Genomic DNA, 14,458 nt, shown 5'->3' with positions numbered 1-14,458 from the left:
GGCACCTTTTTAATGCCACTTTTTCTCCCAGACCTGCTTTCTCTATTTGCACCACATTCCTGGTCCTCCTCATCACTATCTCATAAGATAACACTCTCTTCTCTGTGTGCTGTTCTACCTCATTGCTTTACTTCTTCCATAACCTCTGGCAGCCAGATTGCTTCTGTGTCTGTCCTGTGTATCTCTGCTTCTGGTCTTCACTGGCCCACATGGCTGCTATTTCTAATGTGGGGTCCACAAAAGCAATAACAAAGCCATCTTCACTTGACACCCAGTCATACATTGAACTGAGCACACAGCCCAGGGATAAGAGAGCTAAGGAAAGGACTGCCAAGTAGAGTGTTCAGATTATCATGTAGATCACATCCACATCAATGTAATTAATTTTGTTAGGGCAAATTTTATAGCATTTTACCACTTTTTTAATGTATGTTTATATATTTTAATGCTGGTTTAAAGCAGCATTGCTGGGAAGACTGGTGAAGGAAAAGCTTGATAATTATCATTCTGAAGGATTATAGTCTCCATGTATTTCTCATAAAATTAGCACATTGAAATCTAAATATATCTGTGAAGTCATGTTTTTATTAAACTTAATCTAAGTAGATGGAATAATCACAGATAATTGCTGTGATGAATGCTAGTCTCATTTTTGGGAATAGAGTACATTACAATCATTAAGATATATTAACTAATTCTTTCTGCACATAAATTTATTGCTTTTAAACCCTGTATACTTCTCTTCCTTATATCCTAGTTACTCTGATAGAAATGCCACCCAACAACTCATGCTAGCACATTTAAATTTACTTCTCTGAATAATGTTGCCAAAAAAACCAATTTAATTTCAATAAAATCCAGAACATTACACAGATATTATTCATTTATATGAGTATTTTAAAAGCAGGCTGAATTGGTATTTAATACAATTTAAAGGCTAAAAATACCTACTAAAAGGTTTCATGCATCATTTAGCAATACAACCCATTTTCTCTTTTCTTTTGCAGACTCACTGTTGAATTTAAATTTAACCTTTGGTTAGGTGTCATTATACTCTCAGAAAAGTCATGTTGGCTTTCACCTCTTACTTTTCCAAAAGATACATCAGAATTTTGGAGAAATATTTTATGATTCAAAGATGTGTATTTGCAAACTTGGATTTTTCTTTACAGAAATAGCCACATTGAATAAAAGTTTGACTGTGTCCCAGAGAAATAAGGTATGCCTTGAAGAGGAAATGAAAAATCTGAAATTATTATCAGATGCAGCCATATTGAGATCTCAGCAGATTCAGGCATCAAATCAACAGGAGGTGAACTTGCAAACCAGATGCTATGATTTGCAAAGAGAAGTACTAGGTAAAAGAAAATTATTCTTTGCTGTTGTTAGCAACTAGCTATTATAAGGAAATGTCTAAATTTTCATTTATCTCACAGTGCCTACAAAATGTTGTTTTAATTACTTTTTGTTACAACTATACCTAAGCCACTCCTCGGAAGGAAGGTTGGGCAATCCTACTTCCGTAGTGATACTGCCTCGGAAACCCAAGGAGGGGTCGCTATGAGTCAGGGCCGACTCGACGGCACATAACAACAACAACAACAACAACAATACCTAATTATAAGGAGCTCTGGTGGCATAGTGCCTAAGGCATTTGACTACTAACCAGAAAGTTAATGGTTCAAACCCACCAGCCAATCCATGGAAAGAAGACTGGGCAATCTACTTCTGTAAAGATTTACCACCTTGGAAACCCAAAGGGGGTCGCTGTGAGTCAGAATCGACTCGATGGCAATGAGTTTTTTGGGTTTTTTTTATAAATACCTAGTTATCATGACTATGATAATAACTGTCTGTGATCAGTGTTTGCTCTCAGTTTATGTTCTGCCATTTGCAGTGTTAAGATTTAAGTGAATATATTAAAGACATCTCAAATACAAGTAAGATGTCAGGAGAATGAAATGGAATTTACTTTGTATGTCATTATTCCCAATGGATTGCTAGTTTAAGGTGCTAAAGGAAAATGTAACATTTTTAGGCACTCATTCATTTTCCCACAAGATTTAAAATTGTGTTTTGAGTACCTAGGCAATGATTTTAATTTCTTTATGTCTCAGAGGAAAGAGTATCTTAGCAGTTAGGCTAAGGAATCATTGGGATTTGTTAATCAGGAGAATGATATAACCAAAGCAGTGTTTTAGCAAAATTAATCTGTTCGCAATAACAAAAAAATGTTCCAAGCATCAAAAGATTGGAGCCAGGTAAGTAGCCAGTTGGAAAATACCCTTGCTGGTAACTCAGTCCCAAAAGTAACCATAAGAGACTAAAGTAGGGAAGGCAACTAACATTTCTTAGGTCCTAATTTACGTTAGACACCATGAAAACACTTTAAATAAATTACTTCTGTCAATTGCCAGAGTGACCGTGAAAAGTAGGTACAATTATCCCATCTTACAGAGGAGAGCACCAAGGCCCAGAAAGGTAGCGTGCCATGCATGGTACCATAAACCATACGAAATAGCTTGTAAATAGCAGGTAGGGAAAGCAAACTTAATCAGATGCTATGGCTCATGCTTTTCCCTCTGTGTCTACTTGGCTTTCTCCACAGACACAGTGAAAAGGCTCAGACAGAATCAGGGTGAAAAGTACTATGCAGGACTGGGGAGGTAAACAAACCTGTCTGAATGGAAAAGAGATAAAGAAGTCACAGATGGCTCTGTGCTCGGGAGTCCTTAATGACAGGAGCATACTGCAGATGAGGGAAGCAGAACCAGAAAGAGAGAGATTTATTTTCAAGAATTGGTTCACGTGATTGTGAACCAATTTGGCTGACAAATCCAAAATATTGGTCAGGAGATGGGCTGGAAATTCTGGCAGGATGTCAATTTACAGTCTCAGGACAGAATCCTTTTGTCTTAGGAAACCATTTTCGTTTTAAAGGCCGTTAACTTATTCGATGAGGTATGAATCCACATTATGAAGGATAATTTGATTTATTTAAGGGCAGCTGGTTTAAATGTATATAATACATTTAAATGTAATTACAACTATGTAAATACCTTCAGAGCAATATCTAAACTAGTGTTTGATTGAACAACTGGGTACCATACGTAACCAAATTGACACATAAGATTAACTATCACAAGTACCTAATAAAACTTTTCTCTCCTTACTCTTTATACTTTTTTTTCCATATTCATAGACACTTATTCTTCTACATGAACTTTAAAATAACTTTGATTCCAACAGGGATTCTAAATGGAATTGCTGTATAGGTACATGTCATTTAATGCCTATGATACATTCTGTGAAATAGGGTGCTGTAAAATTTGGACATTATTTGAACACCATATTAAAACTTTATGGAAGCCTTCTGATTGCCCTTGTCACTGCTGCTGCTGCTGCTGCTGGAGCTCTGATAGAGGATAGAGGAACAGACAACAGCAGTGATGGTACCTGGGAGGGCAATGGTAGGAGGGAAGTGAGAGGAAGCAAGTGGGAAGAGAGTGGTGCCTGTCCAGCACTGCCCACTATTCTGCCTGTCTGAGCAGCAGGAGCAGCCTGGGCCCAGCAACTGCTACTGCCACCACTTGCCTGCCCACCAAACAAAGTCTGAGAACCAGTGCCCAGAATCATGTCCTTTGTCTCACCTGTTTGTATCCCACTTGTGGTCCGGTACTACAAGAATCTGGATTTGGGATCTTTAAAACCATTACCCACTGCTGTCAAGTGAATTTTGACTCATACTGACCCCCATTGGGTTTCCAAGGCTGTAAATCTTTATGGAAGTAGTTTTCCTCATCCTCCCTCTGTGGAGCATCTGGTGGGTTTGAAACTCTGAACTTCTGGTCAGCAGCTAAGTATCTTACCCATTATGCCACTGGACCTCCTTTTAAAACCAGTTGTTGTTATGTGCCATCGAGTCAGACCCAACTCATAGTGACCCCTCCTTGGGTTTCCAAGGCAGTATCACTACGGAAGTAGATTGTCCAACTTTCCTTCCAAGGAGTGGCTGGTGGGTTTGAACCGCCAGCCTTCTGGTTAGCAGTCAAGTGCCTTAGGCCCTATGTTACCAGAGCTCTTTTTAAAACCAGTAGGGGAAAGTAATAAACAAAAGGAGAGCTGCTTTCCTTTTTTTAAAAAAGAAAAGAAAAAAACTTATGGACATATATGTGGTTGGATATTGCCTGAATGGACATGAAGTGACACATAACTGTCTGTGTATGTATATATGTGTATTGAATATTTGAATATTGAGTAATTGAATATCCAGCCTTCTGATTAGCAATCAAATGCCTTAGGCATTATGCCACCAGAGCTCCCTATTACTGACTATCTTATCGTTTTTGCCTCAATTTTTTAATGAACTATTTTCCTATTTTAATTACTGTTTGTTGATAGAATAGAAAAAATGTATACTGATTTTTATATACTTGTCTTATATCCTTTTACAATTCTCATATTCTAATAAATTTTTATTAGGCTCTCTTGGATTTTCTGGTTATATAGTTATATCATTAGTCGCTATATCCCCCAAAAATAAGTTTATCAATTCTTCTCCAGTTTGTATGTTATTTTATTTTGTCTTGTTCATGTCTTATTAAATTCATTTGGCTCAAGATAGCTAGTTCAGAAGAGGATGTGAAACTACGGATATCATTGCTGATGTCAGATGGCTGTTGGTTGAAATAGAAGAATATCAGAAAGATGTTTACCTGCCTGTTATTGATTCTGCAAAGGCATTTGTCTCTGTGGATCATAACAAATTATGGATAACATTGCAAAGAATGGGAATTCCAGAACACTTAATTGTTCTCATGAAGAACCTTTGCCTAGACCAAGAGACAGTTGTTTGAACAGAACAAGGGGGTCTTGCATGGTTTAAAATCAGGAAGGGTGTGTATCCTTTAATCATACTTATTCAATCTGTATGCTAAGCAAATAATCCAAGAAGCTTGGCTATATGAAGAAGAACTCAGAATTAGGATTGGAGAAATACTCATTAACAACCCACAATGTGCAGATGACAAAACTTTGGTTGCTGAAAATGAAAATGACTTGAAGCATCTATTGATGAAGATCAAAGATCACATCTTCAATATGGATTATACCTCAAAATAGAGAAAACAAAAATCTGCACAACTTGACCAATAAGCAACTTAATGATAAATGGAGAAAAGGTTGAAGTTGTCAGGGATTTCATTTTACTTGGATCCACAGTCAATACCAATGGAAGCAGCAGTCAAGAAATCAGATGTTGTGTTGCACTGGGCAAATCTGCTGCAGAAGAACTTTTAAAAGTGTTTAAGAGCAAAGATGTCACTTTGAAGACTAAGGTGCATCTAACCCAAGCCTTGGTATTTTCAGTTGCCTTTTATGCATGTGTTAAGCATTTGACTGCTAACCAGAATGCTGGCAGTTCAAACTCACCAGCCACTCCTCAGAAGGAAAACTGGGCAATCTACTTCTGTAGAGATACTGCCTTGGGAACCCAAGGAGGGGTCACTACAAGTTGAGACCAACTCGATGGCAGTGAGTTTTTTAGTTTCTTATGCATGTGAAAGTAGGACAATGAATAAGGAAGACCAAAGAAGAGTTAATGCCTTTGAATTATGGTGTTAGTGAAGAATTCTGAAAATACCATGGACTGCCAGAAGAATGAACAACTCTGTCCTGGAAGAAGTGCAGCTAGAACGCTCCTTAGAAATGAGAATGGCCAGACTTCATCTCATCTACTTTGGTCAAGTTATCAGAAGGGACCAATCCCTGGAGAAGGATATCATGGTTAGGAGAGTAGAGCATCAGGGAAAAAGGGGGATACTTTCAATGAGATGAATTGACACAGTGGCTACAATGATGGGCTTAAGCATAACAAAGATTGTGGTGATGGTGCAGTGTTTCGTTCCACTGTACACAGGGTTGCTACACATCAGAGCCAACTCGATGGCACCTAACAACAATAATATCACATAGTGAAGAGCCATAAAATTGTATATATGTTATAAATTACAATCTTGTCAAAATAGATATATTTGTGACTAGAAACCAGAAGGGAAATAAAGATATGAAAATAAATCTTATGGTTACAGAAATATGTGATTATTTCCCCTCTTTTAAAATTTGCTCAGATGTTAATGACAAATGAGCTTTCCTCAAAAAACAGAATCCTACACATCATTCAAAATTTAGCTCATATTCCACCTCCTACAATAAAGAACCTCCCCAAAACAGTATAATACTAATTATCCATGATTTTTATACTCAGTAAGGCCTCACCTTCACTAAGTGAAATCTATATTCAAATCAAAAGTACAGCTGGAAACTGATCTCTTGAGTACAAGCATACCTCATTTTATTGCTCTCCACTTTATTGCACTTCAAAAAAACCTGCATTTTTCATAAATTAAAAGTTTGTGCATTGAGTAACTCTGTCAGTGTTATTTTTCCAATAGCATGTGTTCACTTTGTGTCTCTGTGTCACATTTTGGTAAATCTCACCAATATTTCAAAATTTTTCATAATACTACAGTGTAGTGTAAACATAACTTTTATATATACTTAGAAACAAAAATCTGGAACCAAACCCACAATATTTCCAAGATATGCCTGTACTTCATGTTGAGGTTGTACAGTTATAAATGTAATACAGACTCAACTAAAGGTGAAGGTAATTGCCGAGTCAAGTGGAACATAATTTCAAGACTGAATTGGTGTTTCATTTTTGCTGCTGTTATTGAATAGATCCACTCCATAGGTAACCCCTGAACTATGTTAACACAGAAAGAAACCATTTTAAAAGACTATATGTACATGTCTCTTGGTTGAAACCATTCAAAATCGCCGGATCAGAGTGGACAGGATTATTAGATCTACTCTAATGTTCTCAACTAGTGATGACAGACAAGTACCACTTTCCCATGTTCCTGCCTATGAAGGACACGGTTATCCTCCACTCCCACAAGTTTACTCATCTTCCCATGTCAGGGTTTCAGTATGGAAATTGTCAGAACATTTTTCAAAAATGTTCATAAATGTACCTCTTGCTTTATCTATAAATACCTTTCTGGTGAACTGGTTGCACCAACATGCTGTTACTTTCCAACTCACTTTACACAAGTGATTACAGTGGTTTAACAAAGATATAGACCTACAAATGCAGGAAAGACAGCCAAGTTGCCATCTCATGTCTTCCATTGTTATATCCCAGATTTGTTTGGTACACTTCTCTCCTTCAGAGCCCATGGGAGACTACCAGGTGCTCCCACCTCCAGTGCTCCATTCCTGCCCCTCTGCTTCCCCCTTCTCCACTACTCATTTTTTACTTGTTATAATCTGATTATCTCTGCCTACTCTGGTGGCGTAGTGCCTAAGGCATTTGACTGCTAACCAGAAGGCTGGTAGTTCAAACCCACCAGCCACTCCTCAGAAGAAAGTTTGGGCAATCTACTTCAGTAGAGATACTGCCTGGGAAACCCAAGGAGGGGTGGCTATAAGTTGAATCTGACTTGACGGCAGTGGGTTTGGTTTGGTTTTGGTTTACTATTACCCCCAATTGTCTGCAGTTTGTTGGACTGTGGTGGCTTGCGTGTTGCTGTGATGCTGGAATCTATGCCATCGGTGTTTCACATACCAGCAGGGTCACCCATGTTGGACAAATTTCAGTAGAGCATTCAGACTAAGACTAGGAAGAAGGACCTAGTTATTTTGAGGACTAAGTTGCACCTGACCCAAGCCATGGTATTTTCAATCACCTCATATGCATGTGAAAGCTGGACAATGAATAAGGAAGACAGAATAATAATCAATGATTTGAATTATGGTGTTGGTGAAAAATACTGTACATAGCATGTACTCCCAGAAGAATGAAGAAGTCTGTCTTGGAAGAAGTACAGCCTCCTTAGAAGGGAGGATGGTGAGACTTCACCTTAGGGTAATTTGGACATGTTATCTGGAGGGACCAGTCCCTGGAGAAGGACATCATGCTTGGTAAAGTAGAGGGTCAGCAAAAAAGAGAAAGCACCTTAATGAGATGGATTGACACAATGGCTGCAACAATGGGCTTAAAAATTGCTATGATTGTGAGGATGGTGCAAGACTGCACAGTGTTTCATTGTCTCGTACATAGGGTTGCTGTGAGTCAGAACAAACTCCAAGGCACACGTGCAGATGGTGAAGGACCAGGCAACGTTTCATTCATTTAAAAAAAAAAAAGTTCATTTTTACATTTTTTACTTTTTCTCTTTTAAATGACCATTGAATAATTTCATCTGTTTCAAGGACATAGTTTTTATGATTATTACTTTTCTGCATAAAATTTTTTGATATTTGTTTTTTCTACATTTTCTGAAACATAGACACTCAGAAATTTAAGTACATATGATAATTCTGGTCCATATAGTTTAATAGTGATTCATGAGTAAATAATGTCAATAGCAGCTTAAGTCTCCATGCCAACATTCAATCTTTTTCATAGGAAAGTAAATATATAAAATAAAAATTTGAAGACTGAATTATTGGTTCTCTTTCTAAGATTTATTTACATAAGTTTTATAATTTTATGTCTAGTCACACTAATATAACTTCCAAATGCACAATTTATCTCAATTGATAATACTCCTCTCAAAGGTCATTGTGACCCACAAATCAGTTCACTTAAATGATTTTCCTTCCACCTGGTAGAATAAAGTGTCCTTTACTTGTCAGCAGTCACAAATCTTGGGAGACAGAGTTCAGATAAATCACTTCAGCACTAACATCCTTCCTTAAGTATATTTGACCAACTTTCAGATTTATTCTAAGTGAAAAATCCTTTTTGAATTTTTTTTTTCTGTAAACTTTTTGATGTAATAAATAATGTACAAATATTTTAATGAAATTATTTTACATCTCTTATTTCATCATTCTAATTGAATGTTTTAAAAATCTCTTTATTGAAATATAATTTACATGCCATAAACTTCACCTTCTTTAAGTGTATAGTTCAGTATTTTTTAGGACATTTACAGAATTATGCAACCATCACCATGATCAAATTTTAGAGTGTTTTCATCCCCCTAAAAATAAACTTCCTGGACATTAGTAGTCACTCTCCTTATTTTCCCCACCCCCCACCCCTCTATTTCTATTTCTATAGACTTGCCTATCCTGGATATTTCATACCAATAAAAGCATACAATATTTAGTCTTTTGTGTTTGTATTTAGTCTTTTATTTTACTTAACATAATGTTTGTGAGATTCACCCATATTGTACCATGTCTCATTACTATATTCCTTAATTAGTAGCTTCACTATTAAAGTGTAAAAATCAAAATAGGCCATGTGGTTCAGTCAAAAAAAAAAAAAAAAAAAAACTGATCCAGGATTCAAACATGTCTGTTTTCTACTGCTGCTTATCCTTTTGACAAGCCATTTAGAAAAGTTATTAATTTCTTTGCCTCTCAGTTACTACATCTATGAAGTGGGAATATAGTAGCCTCCTTCATCTACCTTACAAGCAGGAGGAGAATATAACAAGCTGAAATTTAAGAATGCCTGAAGAACCATTCAAATATAGAATATAAACTATTTTAAACTTGTTTTCCTGGTGTGATAGCAAACCAAATGATTGTATTTATAATAAAAATATTAGAATTTCCTTAAATATTAATTAAATCCCTTAAAGGAAAGCCATATGTTTTAATTCTTATTCACCCCCAAACCCATTTACCTCCACTAATTTATCTTCCATTCAGCTTTGGTTAGTAGTAACAAGCCTTGGTTAGCTGTAGTTGGCCGGCACTTAAAAGAGAGAGATTGCTGAAGAAGGGAGTACCGAACCACCCACTGCCATTGAGTTGATGTCAGTAGCTGCCCTATCGGATTGAGTAGCACAGCCCCACAAGGGTTTCAAAGGCTGTAAATCTTTACGGAAGCAGACTGCCTCATCTTTCTCCTGCAGAGCAGCTGGAGGGTTCAAACCACTGACCTTTTGTTTGGCAGGCAAATGCTATAGCCATTGTACCAACCAGAGCTCCTTGAAGGGAGTAGCTATGATTAATTTAGGAGTTATCTATTGGTGGATAGATGAGTCTATGAACAGTTCCATTGTGATCTTACTCATCTGAAAGATAAAATTTCCAGAGGGAGCTCACTGTGGTAAGTCGTCTGGCCTCTTTAGTTTGAGGTTATGATTTGAACTCTTGGACTCTAGTTGGTATAATGTAACCAGTAAAAGGAGAGAAGAACGAATTTTATAAGCAGAAAACCAGGGTTTCCAGTGATCCTTAGTTACACAAATCCAAAGAGACCAGATTGATATTAGGACACTGTGGGCTGCAGGGGAGCACAAGAAATTGCAGTTTCCCAGGATCATGAGAGAAATTGCAAGCCAGATAGTCAAAAGCAGAAAAGGACAAAAGCACTATTAAAAGAACTCTTTGGGTTGTAGTTAGGACTATCTGATTACAAATGAGATTACTGAGGTTTAGAGGAATTAAGTCATTTTCCCAAGGCCACGTAACTGCTAATCATCAGAACTGAAACCTGAGTCCAGAACTGTGCCGGGAAAATGTGGGCTTTTAACAGCTGAACTCTACTGCCAGTGACTGTCTAGCCATATACATTGTTATCATTAATTCATACTTCAGAGAAAGCAGACTCTTTCCAGCTTGGCTGGTGGTAAGTGAACCTAAGTTTTCATATGAGGAAGGCAAAAGAGATCCAGAGGCCAGTAGGCAACTGATGATGAATTACAAGAACCATCAATAGGGTATGAGAAAGGAGGTGTCATATACAAGGGACAGTGGTTCAGTATTAGGCTGCTTTAATATCTCTTTTTCTTTCCTTTTATCCAAGTAAGCCATGTTCCCTATTGATTAGGAAATTCCAACATTCAGATAGAACTGTTAAAGTATCTGGTGCATATCCTCGCAGTCATTCTTTTGTGACTATATATACTTTTATAAAAACAAGATAATAGAGTTTTATCATTTGCTCTCCTTCCCATTAACTCTGTCATGAACAGATTTCTATGTCAATAATATTTATCGTGTTCTGCTGTTTGGAGGAATCATAATTTATTTAATCATACCCTATTGTTTTTGCTTTTTTTTTCTGTTAAATTGATACTGTGATAGCAATCCTCACAGCTAAATCTTTTCACCTGTATGTGAGTATTGCCTTAGATCTCCTCAATCTTAAAATTATGAAATGGCTTTCTTTTATTCCCCTTTAGTTTTAAATTATGTAATATTGTGGTAGCATTGTTTTTAGAACACAGCGAGCTTAAAGTGGTTCTGTAGCACTAAAGCACTTTTTTGAAGAAGTTCTTGCCCTTTACCTATTTTACTGTCATCTCAGTGCAACAAGGAGAAAGGGTGCAGAAAGAACAGCCAGTCCTCTGGGTGGCTGAAGATACACTATCCACTGAGCATTTTTGCATAGATTAGTCCTGTAGAAAGGAGTCTTTTATACACTCTGGTCATAAAACTCACCAATTCACTAAAAAAGTTGATGTTTATATGACTTTAGGACTCTACTAGAAAATGTCTTCAATTTTTTAGATCTAGACTTCTCTATCTTCCGTTTATTCATTTTCTTTGTTATTAAATGTCTTTTTCTTTTTTTTCAGTTCCTATAAGTTTTTAGCTAGTATTCTGTTCATTATAGGTCTCTGTTTCTTCCCACTTATTTCATTCTAGACTGTCTCAACCCATTAGTAATATTTTCCGGTCATGAGAAATCACATTATAACCTGTAAATATATGTGATTAAGAGAATTTATTTGCACAAATTGGTCAGAAAACAAAGTGGTGTTCTGAAAGCATTCTAAGCAGTTAAGTTCACCAGGAATATTCCTGTAAGATAGACAAAGTATTACCTTCATTTTGCCAGCTGAGAAATTAGAAGAAAGTGTGGTTAAATGATTTAACCAAGGTAAAAATAATAATAATAATGTAGAATTAAAGGCTCCCTATCTTATCCATCCATTATTTATCATATTTTATAGGTTTCTGTGAGTTATAATTGTTTTCATGTTTTATTGGTTTAGTTTAATGTTCACAATAAAAAAAAACTACAGTGGAGGTTTAGAAACATTTTTTGCATGAACCATTCCGAAGTGAGAGTCTTGCTTCTTAATACTAGAATATAATTCATTTTTAAATTTTAAATATATTCTGATTATCTCCTTAGCTTCATTTAACCTACTTCCCCCACTACCATCATACACCCAGCCAAATAATTTTCTGGTTTTAATATAACTGCATCTGGATTGAATTACAACTTTTTATCTGTATAGCCACACCTGCTGTACTGTTTGATTTATAAAAATCTCCAAATGTTATTTCAGTCCCTTCTGGCATTATGCAGAAAATGTTAAATGTACTTCAAGAATACTTGTTTTAAAATAGATGTGACTCAGACCTCTCACATGTAAACTCTTAACATGAAATAGATTTTACAAGTAAATGTGTCACTATACAAGCTATGAAAGTGCTAAAGTTAAAACATGTTAATTTGCAATTGACATAGTTGAATATTCACTAAAGTACTTTCTTTTATTATTGGTATATATTTTCACATAATAATTTTTCCATGCATGTTCATTTAAAGAAATTAAATTAGATATTAACTTTTATAAAAGGCCAAGAGCTCATCATAAAACTATGGTATAAATTATGTAAATATATAACCTAGATGCAGCAGACTGATTATATTCATTCGGACCATTTACTTCCAATCATAAATCCTAGAATTTCAACTAAATAATTAACTAACTATGTAACTAAACAAAATCACTTAAAAAGTAAAAAATAAATAGAACAGGCTTGTTTAAAGGGCTTACTGATTTGCTATTAAAAACGTTATCATTCACCACGGCCAATAAGGTACTTGATTATAATATCTCTAGGGACAAAGGGACAAAGGAGCTCTGGTAGCATAGCGGCTAAAGCACTTGACTGCTAACCAGAAGGCTGGTGGTTCAAACCCACCAGCCACTCCTCGGAAGGAAAGTTGGGCAATCCTACTTCCGTAGTGATACTGCCTCGGAAACCCAAGGAGGGGTCGCTATGAGTCAGGGCCGACTCAACGGCACATAACAACAACAACAACAGGGACAAAGTAATATATTTTATTGCTATTTTTACAGTAAATTTGGCTAGTGTGGAACCTAGGTATACAGAGAGTATTTAGTAAATGTTGTTGAAATAAAGTAACATATTTATAATAGAGTTGCATTTTAATTCCAAGATACATATCAGATAATATCAATGAAAACTGAAAAACTAATTATTTATTAGTATTTTAATTTTAGGTACATGACTTTAAACATTCACTTGCTGGCATTCTTATTTCTAATATATTAAAAAATGTATTAATTTTTTCAATAATTAGTTTTAGAGCACCTTCAACATTTCAGGCACTATGAATAACAGATAAGGTTCCTGCTCTTATGAAACTTACATTCTAGGAAGTTTACATTGTGAGGATGAAATGAATGTCAAGCATTTTGTGCCTGGCAGATAGTAAATACTCAACATTTACTAGCTGTGATGATGATGGAAGACACACATAGATATGATTCAAACCATGAGACTAGATGGCATCACCTTGGTGGAAAATGCAGGTAGAGAAGAAGGATCAGGGCTGAGGCCGTGAGGCTTCCTAATATTTAGAGTGGATCTTTCCTTTTTGGAGAATCACTGGTAGAGGCAGAAGTAGTCCAATGAGGTAGGGGGGAAAATGAGAGAGTATGTGTAATGGAAACAAGAGAAGAGTTGAAAGAGTAACAACTGTGTCAAATGCTGCTTTAAACTTGAATTAGAGAAGACAGGAATAAATCTTGGGATTGTCAATATAGAGTTCTTAGTGACCTTGGAAAGAGCTGTTTGTGTGGAGGAGTGAAGGAGAAAGCTCCATTTGAGTATATAGAAAAGTATTCACAGAAGGCAAATCATGAAAGAGGACACATGAATGGCCAAGAAGTATGAGATGCTCAGCCTCAATCGTAAGCAGAGAAGTAAAACTTAAAACAACCACGAGAATTCACTTTGCAGCCAGTGAATTGGCAAAAACTGGGAAAATAGCTATTTCTAATGAATATTAGGGAAGAAGAAGAAGTGGAGGTATAAGCTGGTACCTCTCTTCTGGACAATGAGTTGTCAGTATTTAAGTATATGTGTACCTATGACCCATGAGTCCACCTTGGGGATGTACTGCAGAAAATTCTCCACAAGAGATGGGTACAAACTCTTTTGTAGAGTTATCTGCAGTGACAGACAGAAAGTTGCAGGCAATCTGGGTTCCATCACTTTAGGACTGGATAAGTAAAATGTGATAGATACACTGGATGAAAACCAAACTTAGTTTGGGCAGAACATGCTATCCTCCTTGACTCAATATCCCTTAGTTTGGTTTTATACTCCCACTTCACTGTAAGAAGGTCCCTTCATCATTTGGAGGCAAAAAAAAAAAAAA

At 36.3% G+C, this 14,458-nt stretch overlaps 1 protein-coding gene across 1 annotated transcript in view; it reads left to right on the top strand.

The window, feature by feature from the left end:
- Nucleotides 1-14,458, top strand: part of LEKR1 (leucine, glutamate and lysine rich 1) — a 332,736-nt gene that overhangs the window by 165,313 nt on the left and 152,965 nt on the right. Inside the window, exon 5 of the mRNA XM_007943551.1 lies at nt 1,173-1,358. Coding sequence (XP_007941742.1) covers nt 1,173-1,358 — 186 coding nt within the window. The remainder of the gene's footprint in view (nt 1-1,172; nt 1,359-14,458) is intronic.

The sequence above is a fragment of the Orycteropus afer genome, unplaced genomic scaffold (genome assembly GCF_000298275.1).
Source record: "Orycteropus afer afer isolate SDZICR_OR568_19922 unplaced genomic scaffold, OryAfe1.0 scaffold00109, whole genome shotgun sequence".
Taxonomy (NCBI): Eukaryota; Metazoa; Chordata; class Mammalia; order Tubulidentata; family Orycteropodidae; genus Orycteropus; species Orycteropus afer.
Note: the sequence above shows the minus strand (reverse complement) of the source record. Positions and strands in the feature narration are given on the sequence as shown.